Below are 14,849 nucleotides of genomic sequence, written 5' to 3' on the forward strand. Positions count from 1 at the left end.
AAATAACACACAGAAAAACAAAAGACAATTGAAAAGTAAAACAGGAAATCTGAATCAAAAATAATACATAAATTGTGAATGATGCTTAAAAATATCCCAAGAATTGAAGGTGTCATGGCATGTGCTGTGACTGGCTATTTTTCTTTCCTTTGGCAAACTTACTGTACAGTACATATCATGTTTTTAGGGGCATTGGCTCAGCATGCCACCTCATGCTGATGTTGTGTCTTCCATACAGAGTGCACTCTGATGATTCACAGAGCTGTTTACTGCTGTTCGAGGGACAACTCTCTCTACAGCTGTGCGGGGCTGCTGAAAAATTAGCAAGGCTCAGCAGGCAGCTCAGAGAGTGTACACATTTTCTTACAAAGCGCCCCGAAAGAGGACGAGGCCTTGTACTGGCTGTGTTTAATACAGTCTGAATGGAGAAAGAACAAGATCATTCCAGTGCAGCTAACTCACTCCCTCTGTCCGACAGCTTTACTCGTTACCTCTGCTGTCTACAGACGGGGTGCTGATCCTGAGGACAAAGGTGCATTAAGTGCAATAAATGACCAGAACATTCACTACCTGGAGGGCTTTGATTGGACTGCTAAAATTGCCATTGGTCACATGGCTGTGCGGGACATAACCACGGGAAACATATCCACTTATCTGAAGTGAGCAGTTCAGTTTGGTAAATATGCTTATCTATGGAGGCTGTCAGGCAGGAAAAATTATTAATCAGTATAAAAACATCAAAACTTTTCAAATTTCTACAGGATGTTTATCACGTCATACCAAGAAATTTTACTTGTTACAACAAGATAAATATGTGTGTTGTTGTAACAAAGAAAATCTTGTTATAAAATGAAAAACATCTTGTAGAAATGTGAAAAACATCTTGTTGTAGTAAGAACTTTTGATGCCTCCAGTCTTAATGTTTCACTCGAGTTTTGTTCTTGAGGCATTTGAGTCCACTTTAACACATAACTCTTATAAAGATAACAGATAAGTATGGAAGCTTAGAACTGCCAGGCCAGAAAAAAGATCAGTATCAGCTAATTTCATATTACAAAAAAATGTTTTTTAAGGTTCTTACATATTTATTTTATACATATTTTCATGTTATAACAACAAACTTTTTTGTTCTAACATGAAACATAAACAAGAAAACCTTGTTATAACATGAAAACATCTTGTAAAAACATAAGAAACATCTTGTTATAATAAGAAAAAAAGTTTCTTCTTATATCAAGATGTTTTCATGTTAGAACAAAAAAAGGTTTCTTCTTATATCAACATGTTTTCATGTTAGAACAAGAAATGTTTCTCGTAAAAATGTTCTTATTCATCTTGTTATAACATGAGGCATATCACATTATTACACGATATGTGATATATGTGATATGTTATTCATGAAACATTTCTCATTATATCAAGATAAAATAAGACAATTGTTTCATGTAATAATATGAAATGTTTCAAGATAAATAAGTACATTTTTATATGCAAAAAGTGTCTTGGTATTACATGAAAACATCTTGTTATAACAAGAAACTTTTTTTTCTTGATATAACAAGATGTTTATGTTTTTACAAGATGTTTTAATGTAATGATAAGAAACTTCTCTTGTTTATGTTTCATGCTATAATAAGAAAATGTTCTTGTTATACCATGAAATATGAAAACAACTTCTTATAAAATGAAATTATATTGTAAAAATGTGAAAAAACATATTGTTGAAAGAATACATTTTTCATGTTATTGGCTGATACCAATTTGTTGTTCATGTCGTGGCAGTTCTAAGCTTCCGTACTTATCTATGAAAACAGACTCCACATGTCTGTGCCTTTAGTACAAAACTGGAGTTAAACATAGAGACTGGAGGCAGGGGGAAACAGCTAGCCTGAAAATACACCTACCAACACCTCTAAAGCTCACTGATTAACATGTTGCATCTCCATTGTTTAAATTGTAGAGAAATGTAAAAATGCCAATTTGTGACTTGAGGGAGAATGATGTGCTGGAATAATTTCTAGACAAACAATAGTTTATGTATTTGCCCGGCACTTCTGAGCAGCGTCTCTGGCTGCAGTGTGGGTTTCCAGTTAAAGCTGGTGAGCAGTTTGTGGCTTTGGTCTAAAGGCACGACAGAACCAAGTAACCTCACCGTGATGAGTTCTGTGTGCCTGGCTGCTGATCATCAAAGCTCTGTTCTATACGCAGACACAACATCGCTATCATCAACCTATTATCAACCTGCTTGTCTCAGACTTTAGGAAAACAAACAACTTTTTGGAAAGCAGATACAACAGAGAAGAGATGAAGAAGAGATGGCATTTGTAACTATTTCCCCCCCGCTACCTATCAAGGCAGAATGTGAATGTATAGTGAGTGAGTAACATTGGATGGGCCGCAGAGAGTAGACGTACAGAGACAACTAGACATAAAATGCAGCAGACAAAAGAAAGATGCTGCAAAATCTGCATGTTTATCTACATTGTCTATGGCCTAAGTGCACAAAGGGTGGAAAATAAAGAGTAATACAAATTTACAAAGCTGTTCCACTAATTTTGGAATAAATAAGTAAATAAATAATGTATCGCATGTACAATGAGGAGTCTCAATCTGCCAATGACGACAGTGAGATTCTGCTGAGAACTCTGGAAAAAGCGAGTAAGTGGTCCTCAATCTAAGTTTTTTTGTGTGTGTGTGTCTCCAGTTACTTTTTGTACCTGTTGATGAGGTCCTCATTGTCGTCACTCTCCATCTCGTCCTCGATGGCTGCCTGGAGGTCACCAATCCTTTTAAAGGCCAGTTTGAGGTCTGCCTGCAGGCTCTGGTTTGCAGCCTCTAAGCTCTCAATGTCCATTTCCTGTTAATGAGACAAGAGTCAGCAGAGAGGGACAAAGGTTGATCAGCTATGCAGGTTCTCTTAAAATGACCAAACTACTCGCTCATTGAGAAGTGGTGGTAAGCTGTCACATCCTTACCAGCTCGTGTTTCTTGCGGCTGGCCTCGGCTTCCTTTTTGGCCAGTTCGCCCATCTCCTCTTTGACGTCACGGATCTGTCTCTGCAGCCGTTTGTTTTGCTCCTTCTCTCGATTCTCGCTGCTGCTACGCTGGTCTCGATCTTCTGTCAGCTTCTCCAAGTTTTCCTTCAGACGAGCTACAAGGCTCTGCGCAGCAGAGAGACAGATGCTTCAACAATACAGTCATATTGATAGCATATATATACTGTACATATGCCTTTTTTGTATATATAACATTACAACAATACACACAAGATGCACCATATGACCTACAAATCACAAACCATCAACATGCAAAACAAAACGGTTAAAAAACCAAAACAAAACAAACAAAAAACACAGTCATCACAATCATCAGTCTGCTAAACATGGCCTTAATGCCTTCCATTTTCTTTCATAGTCCTTCATTGTTCCCTGTCTATTTGCAATAATGCCCTCTAACCTAAAATAATGTTTCAAAAAGAAGAGAAAATTAGGAAATGTCAGTTAAAAAATAAATATCATACCCAATAAAGTAACTCTATTTTAGATAATTGCACATCCATTTCTTAAGTCACCAAGTATTATTGTTTGAGGGCACATTGTTAACAGCAAGGACTGCAAAGCCAGCCACTTTTTCAGGGTCATCCCAAACGTCACCACATGTTGACAAAACATGTGGTGAACATGTTTTCAATTTCAGTTTTACAGAAGAGACAGTTAGGATCCTGAATTGTAACTGATGACTGATAAACTGTCACTGAGCATGTTGCATCTTCCACTCAGTCATGTTACTTTGCACTGTATGAATAACATTAGAAAGATCAGGTCCTATCTGACTGAGGATGCTACTCAACTCCTTGTATTGGCACTGGTTCTCTTTCGCTGTAAAATACATCCACTCTAAAATCTTCCTGGCAGAGCTACCAGCAAGCACAGTAAAACCTCTGCAATTGGTCCAAAATGCAACAAGAGGTCCGGTCTTCAACCAGCCAAAAACAGCATGTCACCTGCTTTTCATTTCTTTGTCCTGGCTCCCTGGTGCTGTTTACAATAAATTCAAATCCGATCTTCAGATCTGCAAATAAATGACGACGAGTCCTACTGTCACAGCAAAGCAGGATCTCTCAATCCAAACTCTTCTCCTTGGAGGTGGAATGACTTACCTTACTCCATTCAATCAGCAGAATACCTCTCTTAAAGATGACATACTTACTGAGTAATTTTCTAGGTACTAACATATAACATCATGCTCTGCAAGCCTTATGTCACATGTTTTAGGTGGAATGTGGAAGTAAGTGCTGAGGCACTCTCAAAGGCCTCTTCCTTGACCCACTGTGGCTTAAATTGTCCCTCATTTGTACATCCCTTTGGATAAAGCGTCCCAATGAAAACATGTAAATGTCAGACTGATTTCTTCGATAATCTTTTGGTTTGCTGAGATGGCAGATAAATAATTGCTACTGTGATAACTTTGTTTCTTTGGTATATGATCAGCCTTGAGACTCATGGATCTATCACTCAAACTGGACTTCCTGGATTGTTTTTTTACGTCTCACTGATACCTGAAACAAAGTGACCCACAGGCTACAGTGACCTTTGACCTGTGTTCACCACAATCTAATTAGTTCATCATTCATTTCAAGTGAATGTTTGTGTCAAATTTCAAAAGAAAAAAAAAAACTCCCTTGAGGTGCTCTGAAGATGTCGCATTCATGAGAATGAGACAAACAAAGTCACAGTGACCTTGACCTTCGACCCATGACCACCAAAATCTAATCAGTTCAATGCTGAGTCAAGTTGAATTGAATGTTTGGGCCAAAAAAAAGAAACTCCCTTAAGGTTTTTTTGAGATAACAAATTCACAAGAATGAGACAGACGAGGTCACAGTGACCTTTGACCTTTTACCACCAAGATCTAATCAGTACATTGTTGAGTCCAAATGGATGTTTATGCCATTTGTGAAGAAAGTCTTTCAAGGCATTCTTTGGATATTGAGTTCATGAGTATCAGAAGGATGTATGAATAAGCCAAAAACATAATGCCTTTGGCCACCGCTAATGTTGGCACAGAGGCATAAGAATTGTAAGTATTTACTGTATCTTAATTGTCACTGCCCTCAAAAATCTGCATCAACCAATCCCTGGTTCAAACTTCAGTTCTATAGCAGATGAGAATCAAAACACATAAAACAAGCCAATACGTTCCATGAAGTCCTTGACAAAAACAAAAGTCTGCTATAGATCAGTGAGTATGGATCTGACCACTTCATCTCCACACAACTCAGTCAGAAGACCATGTTAACAATTGATGAGCTTATTTGTATCAATAATGCATGGGAGTGGTGTAGCAGACTTTGATAACACATATGTTCGTCTTTAGCTGTGTTTGAACAGGTGACTCCTATATGGGTGTTTAAATCTGCAGCAAGTCTGTATTCAGTCACTGCATCAATGCCAGCAGTATACTCCATCATTGAGTTAGCTCCAGCACTAGCCACCAGCCCCGTCCATATTTCACATACTGAGTGGGTGTTGCACTGTGCCTCCTCATATCTCTATTGATTGAGCTCTGCTACCTCCAGCTTTGGTGAGTTATACTACTCAGGAAACCTGAAATATTCACACACTGCAGGTTTTAAAACTGGTGAGAAGCCATAAAAGTCGACTCCTTGTGTGTATTTTCCTAACTCTGCACATTTCACCACAGGCTAGAGTTCCTAAAAAAATCATAATAAATAAATAAATATATTTATTTTGAGTTTGGAGGGCAAGGAGCAGAGGGAGTATGCCTGAAGGTGAGCACATTGCACAGTCAGTAATTACTAAACTGAACCTGCAAAATTGAGTGTAGGGTCATTTTTTCAGTGGGTGAGAGAAGATTTCAATGTCTCCATAGGAGCATGCAGATGGGAACCTTTATCCTTCACTTGTGCTTTTTGTCTCAGGCAAAGTCTGAAAATAATTTAAAAATGACAAATAACAATAACAAATGGTATTGTCAAGTGCAAGTAACACAAGCTCGAGGACAAAATGAAGCCGGGATGGTTACATCTGACTGGCAGTGGTGGGACATTTCATTCATGGAAGTACAGTTCATTCATGTTCAGTTTATCATGACCGTTCTCTGTCTGCATCTCGGACCCCAGCAGCACAATTCACCTAGCCTCTTTCCCATGCCCTCCACATGCTGGAGCTTCATCAGCCAACCGCCTCCCAGCACCAGCACTCCACCACCTGTCTGCAGCTCTCACCTCCAGCCGTTTGACCTGGGTCTTCTCAAACTCCAGCTTGGTCTCCAGCTCGCGGATCTTGGCCTCCTGCCTGCTGACCAGGGATTTCTCTACCATGGACTGCTCTTGGAACTCCAGCTGGCTCTGGAGGGCTTGCATCTAGACACAATCATGCACATATAATATTAGATCACTAATTTTTGATTTACACTCATTGGCTTGAATAAAATCTGAACTGTTTTTCATTCAAAGCGGTAATGACGAAAATTAGACATTGAGTTCAGTGATAAAAGCACAACACTCTCCAGCAACATCCACAACCCTCCACTGATCAGGTAACACAGACAGCCTTCTCTGTTTCTTTTGTGACCATAGACTGTATATATAAATGGATGACATGACAGCTCCCCCAAGTGAGGTTATTCAATCTCAATCGCCATCTGGTGTCTGACTGTAGTACAAGTCATAAAGCCTGACCCTCCATGTTAGTGGATGGGCCAAACTAAAAACTCAAATTCCACGCCAAACAAATTTTTCCCAAAGATGGTTTCTGTCTCTGAAGGTAGGCTTCATCACCCTGATGTCTGTTCAAAAGTTTGTTTTCATGATAGGTTTGGTTTTCCTGAGTAATTAAATGACACAAAAGGGGGCTTTTCGGCCATGATTGACAACTGTGACAGCCAATCTGTGTGCTTGTATTCAATTGAGCTGCCAACGATTAGTCGGACGGGTGTTTTGGCGGGAACTCCCCCACCTTGGATATCACTACTGCCTTGATGCAGGCTCTCAATGACATCACCCTCACAGGATGGCATAGGCCGCATTCCAGATATTTTAACCCCACCTCAGCATAGCCGGGGTAAGTCCATCTTTACATACAGTCTATGGTTGTGACAGTAGCCTAGCTAAAGAGCAGCTGTGACATCACTGGCACCTCATGAAAAGCAAAGAGATTTTGAAGTAGAAGTGTTTGGAGCGACTGCACAGAAAAGGCAGCGTGCTCTGAAAAAGACGCTGGGCACAATGCTTTTTCTCCAGGTGGCCACATGCAGAGACAGAGACCCACTTCTAATAAGAAACAATTGAAAAAAAAATGCTGGCACTGAGAAAAAAACACTAGGTGGACACAGGCCCTAAGGTCTCATTTCTCAAATTCTTCCTTTGAGACAAAATTAAACTACATATATTAGATAGTAATAGTTTCACTGATCACTTTTAAAGCTCTTCTGGGTCTGCCCCCAAGCTACATAACAGAAATGTTGAACCTATGTGAGCTCTTCAGGTGGGGCCATTCCAAAGTCGAGGCTTAGAACTAAAGGCGACCGTGTCTTTGCCATCAGGGCCCCTTGGCTTTGGAACGACCTGCCTGAGGAGCTAAGACTCACAGAATCAGTGACTTCTTTTAAATCACTTCTTAAAGCCCATTCTTGCTTTTATGTGATGTCTCTTTTTAATTTATCTTCCAGCTTATATTTTCATTTTGTCTTGATCCTACTCATTATTATCATTATCAATCAAACAGGCTGGATCCCTTTTCAAATGTATCACAGCTGCAGCTTTAGCTGACCCTCACACAGAGAGAGAGAGAGAGAAAGACAGAGTAAGAGAAAGACACAAACACCCTCCTCAAGAAACTTCACGTGTATCCAGACTCCACCACTAAATGAAGGAAACACTAATTCACTGCTGCATGCAGTGTTGCCCTTTCTCGGGGAGAAGCGGCCGCATCAGTCGGCATACAGCAAGTAGCCCCGACGTGTGCGGAGGTGCGAGGGCCCATTCATCGCTTCTTGCAGCTTTAATTTTGTTGTATTTTGTACAACAAAATTGTATTTTGTATTTTTCTAACATGTTTCTGCCTCTAATCTCCTGTTTAATTCTAACTTATCTGGCCTTTGTTTGGCATGACTGACTAACTTACATAACTTATATTCCTTAAAGTAAGGTAATTTGGTGATGGCACTAATCAGAACTGGTACAGAACATTTTCCAAAGATTATCAGTCCTAGTGATGGTTTCTGATAAATTACCATCCATGATATTGCTACTTTAAAATAAAAGGAGGCAACCCGTGAGACAGGTAAAGAATGAAGAGGTATGACTGGTCTTTGTAACTTAAGAAAAGTTACAGGATCATTTCTTGCTCTCTGTAGAGATAATTGCCCTAAAAATTAGATCTCAGACAAAATCATGGTATGAAAGAATTGAGGGCTTAGGTCATTCGAAAACACCATGTCCCTCGTACAGTTAAAGGGTGGCTAGTGCTCTCATTTCCCCTCTACCTGGCTGGTTTTGCTCTTTCAGATACAGTTGTCACTGATGGAGAAACAGATTCATGCAGCAGCAGCAGCCATGACCCGGATGACAACACTAGCATGTTCAGCATTATCGCTCGTCTGAGCTGGGAAACCAAGTTGGCCATCTGTGTCACATGTTGTCTCTGCCAATCACGCTTGACTGACACATCAATTACATCAAGGGTTGTATTTTTTTAGAAAAGTGCAGAGGCAAAGGGGAAGGGCCGAGGCAGCATTATTGCTGCAGTATCCTCACTGGAGAAGAAACTTTTTTTTCTGCCCTTAGACCCTCACATCACCCAAGCAAAAACTCCAGAAAAAGAACCCCTGTAACGGGAAAAAAAAGGAAAAAACCTCAGGAAGAGTGGCAGAGGATGATGAGTGATTCCTCTTCCAGGACGGACAGACGTGCAATAGATGTCGTAAATAACAAGTGAAATACAATTCTGGCAAAAAACTGTCATCAGACTGATAGCCGATGGCTTCTGAGATTGCCAGTCCACTGACCCTGTCCTTACTGGCTCCCTCCTTTGGCCTGATTTCGATTTTTAAAAGCTGACAGAGACTTGACTCAAACTCATTACACACTGTCTTCCTGTTTTACTGCACGGACTGCAGATTGTAACTGGCTGTTTTTGTCACATCAGTGGTATACTGAGTGCAAAAAGCCAGGACTTACCTTCTCCTGAATCTCCTGCTTCTCCTTGAGGGCCTCTTCCAGCTGGGCTTGTAGGTCACTGATCTGCGCCAGGTTCTGGGCTGACTGAAACCACAAAAACACAGCAAAGAAGCAAAGTCAGCGAGCAACATGATACTGTAGGAGGACATTAAATTTTTTTTTCTTTCATTCCATCTGATGGAAGAATGAATAAGGATCTAATTTTTACAAATAATCATTGATTATACAGTATATGCGGATTATAAATGCAGCTAAATCCCTAAAACCTATATCTGAATCCATCAAATGGCAAGCAATAAAAAATACTGTGCAGCACCAGCAAAACATGATGACCTCTCTGTGACATTACCTAGACAAATAAATTTGCTGGAAAGATTCTTTCAGTCTGCTGAAAGCATATCAATAAATCTCTTTTCAATGTGACCTGTGTGAAATATTTTAGATGAGTGTTTTTTTTCACAGTAGATGAAGCACTCTGTTGCGATGTGTCCCATAGGGATTTCAGCTGCTTCAATTTATACAGGAAGGATGGATTCATTTGGAGCCAGCGGAAGCAGTTCACTCATCATTCCATCAGTGGTGGAAAGGAAGCGCTTTTACTCCACTTTCATTTCCACTAGCTGTTCATCTGCTTATACAGCTACAATAATACTAATGGGGGACCACTTGAGGCTCGCCAAACACCACTGTTTTTCAAAAATGACTCAATTGGCAGGGAGAGACCGTGTAAAAAACAATTCAACGCGAAGCTCCGTCCAGAGGTTTTACCTTTTACAAATGAACCTGGGATTGCTTTTTGCCATGATATGGTAGGCATGACGTGATACTTGGAACATATTTTGCACATGGGTGGACAGAGAAGACTGTATTGCATTGTACTGTATTGTGTATTGTGTGTGTACCGATACTGATTTCATAGTGGAAAAATTCATCGATTACCAATATGGCAACCAATATAGTACATTTTTGAGCTGGAATGAAAATATACCATTTCTATGTGGATTGTGCACCAATATGACTATGCAGAAGTACTCAGAAGGCAGAAACAACTTATATCTAACAATTTACTTATCGAACATTACACACAAACAAAAATAAATAATAAATAAAAATAAAGTAAACATCAGTACTGTATGTTTTCAGCATCAGTCTTCACTGGCCATTCAAATAAAGAATATAAAAATAAAATACACACCAGTACTGTTTGGCCTTTGCTGACCATTTAAATAAAGAATAAATACAATAAAATATATAGCTAAATAAACATCAGTACTGGTCAGTATCAGTCAGTTGCTGACTATTTTAATACTGCCAGTCAATTAGGGGCAGGTTGTAAAACAAGAAGCAGCTTCTCAGCATTTACACCTGCCAGGGAGCTCCCCTTGTCCTCATAAATGTTCCCTATTGTGCTAAAAACCCTCTCAGTGGGGACAAAGGAGGGTGGAGGAATATTCTGTTTGAGTTATAGTGAAGCTATAGAGTGGAATATTCCCCAAAATGTCAGGAACCACCACAGCTACAAAACAGTCTTTAAGTAGGCCTAACTGCTTTGTTGTGATCTCCGCATATTTACATGTTGTTGCTTGTTGGGAGTTGGAATGAATCAAACATTAGACAGTTTATTCTTTCAACAGAACAGGGCTGGAAACTCACTACACTTGAATTCACACCACAAGCAGCGTGTCCTCTTGTCATGTCACTGTCACACATACACCTGGGGCGGGGGGGGCTCATCAGTGAGCATGGTAATAAATGACAGTATATTTCCTCCTTGTTCCCTGATGATCACTTAATGTGTGTCTTGTTGCTTTTTAAATATAACGCCACCGAGAGGATCCGAAAAGCCACTAAATAGCAATAAAGTTGGCATGTTAGTAGTCTTCTCCTCCCGTCACCCTGGGACCTTAGATCATCTTGTTTGTTTGCAAAACGATGGGGCCATTGTTAATTAACTTAACAGTATGTATTTTACTGTGGCCTACCATGAAAACACCGTCTGCTGCAACGCTAGCTCTGCTACATGTGCTTCAGAGTCCTATGAGTAGTGTAAACAATGAAGTTGGAGCACACTCTGTTGGACAAACTATATAATAAAAGCATTTCTAAAATGTGTGGGTGTGGCAGTTCACATTTTAATTGACACTTCCTTGGATCCCACCTTTGTCAATTGTCTCTCGTCCCCATGACGACAGCCATGGAGCAAAGCAGAGCTGGCATGGTGCAGCTCTATCTGTTCCAGCACTCTGAGTCTGGTTGCGTTCCTAAATCCAATCTGACGCTCTACACTAAAATGAGAGAACTGCTGTTAAAAGTCACGGAGCATTCTACTTCTCCATGAATTCACCAACGGTTAAATTAATCACACATTGATTCTGTCTGCTTTGCTGCTCCGTCTCCCCACACAGAATGTCCAAAATAGCTCCGACAGAGTGATTTCCAAACGCATCCTCTGAACTTGACTCAGAATGAAAAGATTCTCAAAGTGATACATTTCACTCTGTCACTGAATGATGAATTTACAAAATGCTTTGCTATCTATATTTCTTTAGCATACACTTAGCATAATGTAGCATATGCAAGATTAGTTGAGATGCACCCATTTGTTATCAAATCTATGAATGCAATGATAAATGATGGCGCTGTACGGTTAGCTAACACGAGTGCCATGTTATTATTTTATTCTAATTATTTTATTGCTTTCCCATTTGCCACATACTCACTGGTGTGGATCTGTGTAACGTTGGTAAAAGCCAGCTAACAAACAAAAACACTGCGTGCTGGACATAGTTGAAGATTTGCCAGACTAAAATCGCCACGTCTGGTAAAGCTGCATAGCAGTACTGAAAGGAGCGTTGAGGGATTTCAATTTGCCATGTTAAATTAGTATCAACTGACATCTGACTTAGAATTTTTGATTGACTTTATTTTCATTACGAGAAACTGATCGGGAATAAACATGCCCAAATCAACCCAGTTTCAGGAAACTGTGAAAAAAATAAAATATTACATTTCAAATTTGGATCGAGGCTAATGTCTGATCATTTTTTATTTTTACTATGCATATGCTATGCTTTAACGCACTAGATACCTGACATTTTAGGTAAATCTTAGCATTTTATTAAAAATCATACCCCAGCCAGTTAATGCCATCAATCTCTTACAGTGCATGATTCAGTTTTATAGTTGACATACAGCAGGCTTATTCACCTGGCAGCCCGCTGGCCACATCCGGCCCAGAGACAATGCTGTATGAAGAAATATGAAAACTACATAAAGGCTGCATTATGAATCACATATTGATTGTTTTTACTTATGGTAGGTACTGCAGCTGTTCTTAAGATGTATTGCTGCATGCAGTATGCACACAATTGGGACATACCACTTCTTTATAACACTTCGCCCTGAACTTTGAAAACACTATTTGCCGAGCTCGCCAAAAACGGAGATCAGTTGTTACTTTGCAATGTATGTACAAACCCCAATACCAATGAAGTTGGGACTTTGTGTAAAACTTAAATAAAAACAGAGTACAATGATTTGCAAATCCTTTTCAACATATATTCAATACACTACAGAATACACTACAAAGATAAGATATTTAATGTTCAAACTGATAAACTTGACTGTTTTTTTGTATTTGAATTTGATGCTTGCAACACGTTCCAAAAAAGCTGGGACAGGGGCATGTTTACCACTGTGTGAAGTCACCTTTCCTTTTAACAACACTCAATAAGTGTTTGGGAACTGCGGACACTAATTGTTGAAGCTTTGTATGTGGAATTCATTCCCCTTCTTGCTTTATATACGACTGCAGCTAATCAACAGTCCGGGGTCTCCCATGTCGTATTTTGCGCTTCATAATGCGCCACACATTTTCAATGGGAGACAGGTATGGACTGCAGGCAGGCCAGTCTAGACCCGCAGTGTTTTATTATGAAGCCATGCTGTTGTAACAGGTGCAGAATGTGGCTTGGCATTGTCTTGCTAAAATAAGCAGGGATGTCCCTGAAAAAGACGTTGCTTGGACGGTAGCATATGTTGCTCCAAAACCTTGCCACTTACGTGCAGAGATTTCTCCAGATTCTCTGAATCTGTTGATGATATTATGGACTGTAGACAATGAAATCTCTAAATTTCTTGCAATTGTACATAGAGAAACATTGTTCTTAAACTGTTGGACTATTTGCTCACGCAGTTGTTCACAAAGTGGTGAACCTCGCCCCGTCCTTGCTTGTGAACGACTGAGCCTTTCAGGGATGCTCCTTTTATACCCAATCATGACACTCACCTGTTTTTTCTAATTAACCTGTTCACCTGTGGAATGTTCCAAACAGGTGTTTTTGAACATTCCTCAACTTTCCCAGTCTTTTGTTGCCCTTTTGGAATGTGTTGCAGGCATCAAATTCAAAGTGAGTGAATATTTGCAAAAAAAACCCAATAAAGTTTATCAGTTTGAACATTAAATATCTTGTTTTTGTAGTGTATTCAACTGAATATGGGTTGAAAAGAATTTGCAAATCATTGTATTCTGTTTTTATTTACATTCTACACAAAGTCCCAACTCCATTGGAATTGGGGTTTGTAGTTTAACTCTTAAGTTCTAACTGCATACGTTATGGATGGAATGTCAAACAAACATTGCAGTCATAGCCTACACACCCAGGCCTTTATTACCTTCAATGTTCCCTTAGAACGTACAGAGCTGGCATAAAGGCATTTTTTTCCTTTGCCCCTTCAACCTGTAACACGCTACAGCAGCATCTGAAGCTGTCCAGCTTGATCCCAATGGGGGATTTTAAACTTATTTTAAGGGCACTGGAAAGAGCATCTTTGTAAACTTGTTCCTGTTTTTAGTATTTCCACTTCCACTTGGCACTTTCACTTAAATTTTGTTTGTACTGTATTGATAAATCTGTCTGTAACTAACTGTTATATTGTGTATTGTCTGAAACAGGTCTCTCCTGAGAATGAGACCCCGTGTCTCTGTTGTTACACATGCGCAGTACCTATTGGGCAGGCTGTATGTATTATAGCAACAGCATCAATCATATCCTTCACAAATCACACAGCTAGTAGCTTTTATAAAATCTTTGGGCTGTGGTCACATTGTGTAAAAAAAAAAAAAAATCCAATGTCTTTTCCAAAACACTGTTCCTTGACTTTGATGGAAGATGTCATGAGGTGAGATGTGGGTGTGTCTGGGAGAGAAGGGGAGATACTGGTAGAGAGAGATAGAGTGTAATTAGTACTGTTACTGCCACTTGATAGGGTTAACTATCTTTAAAGCTCTTTTTATTCTGTTTCTGCACTTTGTGATGTACTCGAGTCTGATAAGTGACCAAAACCATTTGTTATCATTTTAAAAGTGAAAAAATAAACCTTGATTTTTTTTTTTATTACATTAGACTTGCATTTGTTTGAAATTGTCATTACCAAAAGCTCAGAAAAAGGCTTCTGAAAATGTCTAGTCAGTCCAAATGTCCTGGTTTAAAATCTGTCCCCATTGACTTTTTAATGAAACAGCCCACACAGCATTAGTTGTAGAATTGATCAGTGCTCACTGGATGTGTAAGGGAATAACTGAAAGGTTCCCTGTTGAGTTTGTGACCTCTGCTAGCACTCTGAAGCTGTTTTTTGACAAGTGTGT

The 14,849-nt window shown here is 39.5% G+C and overlaps 1 protein-coding gene across 1 annotated transcript in view; it reads right to left on the minus strand.

The window, feature by feature from the left end:
* Nucleotides 1-14,849, minus strand: part of LOC121943023 (unconventional myosin-XVIIIa-like) — a 162,213-nt gene that overhangs the window by 16,442 nt on the left and 130,922 nt on the right. Inside the window, 4 exon segments of the mRNA XM_042486381.1 lie at nt 2,718-2,857; nt 2,976-3,161; nt 6,248-6,385; nt 9,203-9,286. Of these exon segments, the coding sequence (XP_042342315.1) occupies nt 2,718-2,857; nt 2,976-3,161; nt 6,248-6,385; nt 9,203-9,286 (548 nt within the window).

This window comes from Plectropomus leopardus, chromosome 5, assembly GCF_008729295.1.
Source record: "Plectropomus leopardus isolate mb chromosome 5, YSFRI_Pleo_2.0, whole genome shotgun sequence".
In the NCBI taxonomy this organism is placed as follows: Eukaryota; Metazoa; Chordata; class Actinopteri; order Perciformes; family Serranidae; genus Plectropomus; species Plectropomus leopardus.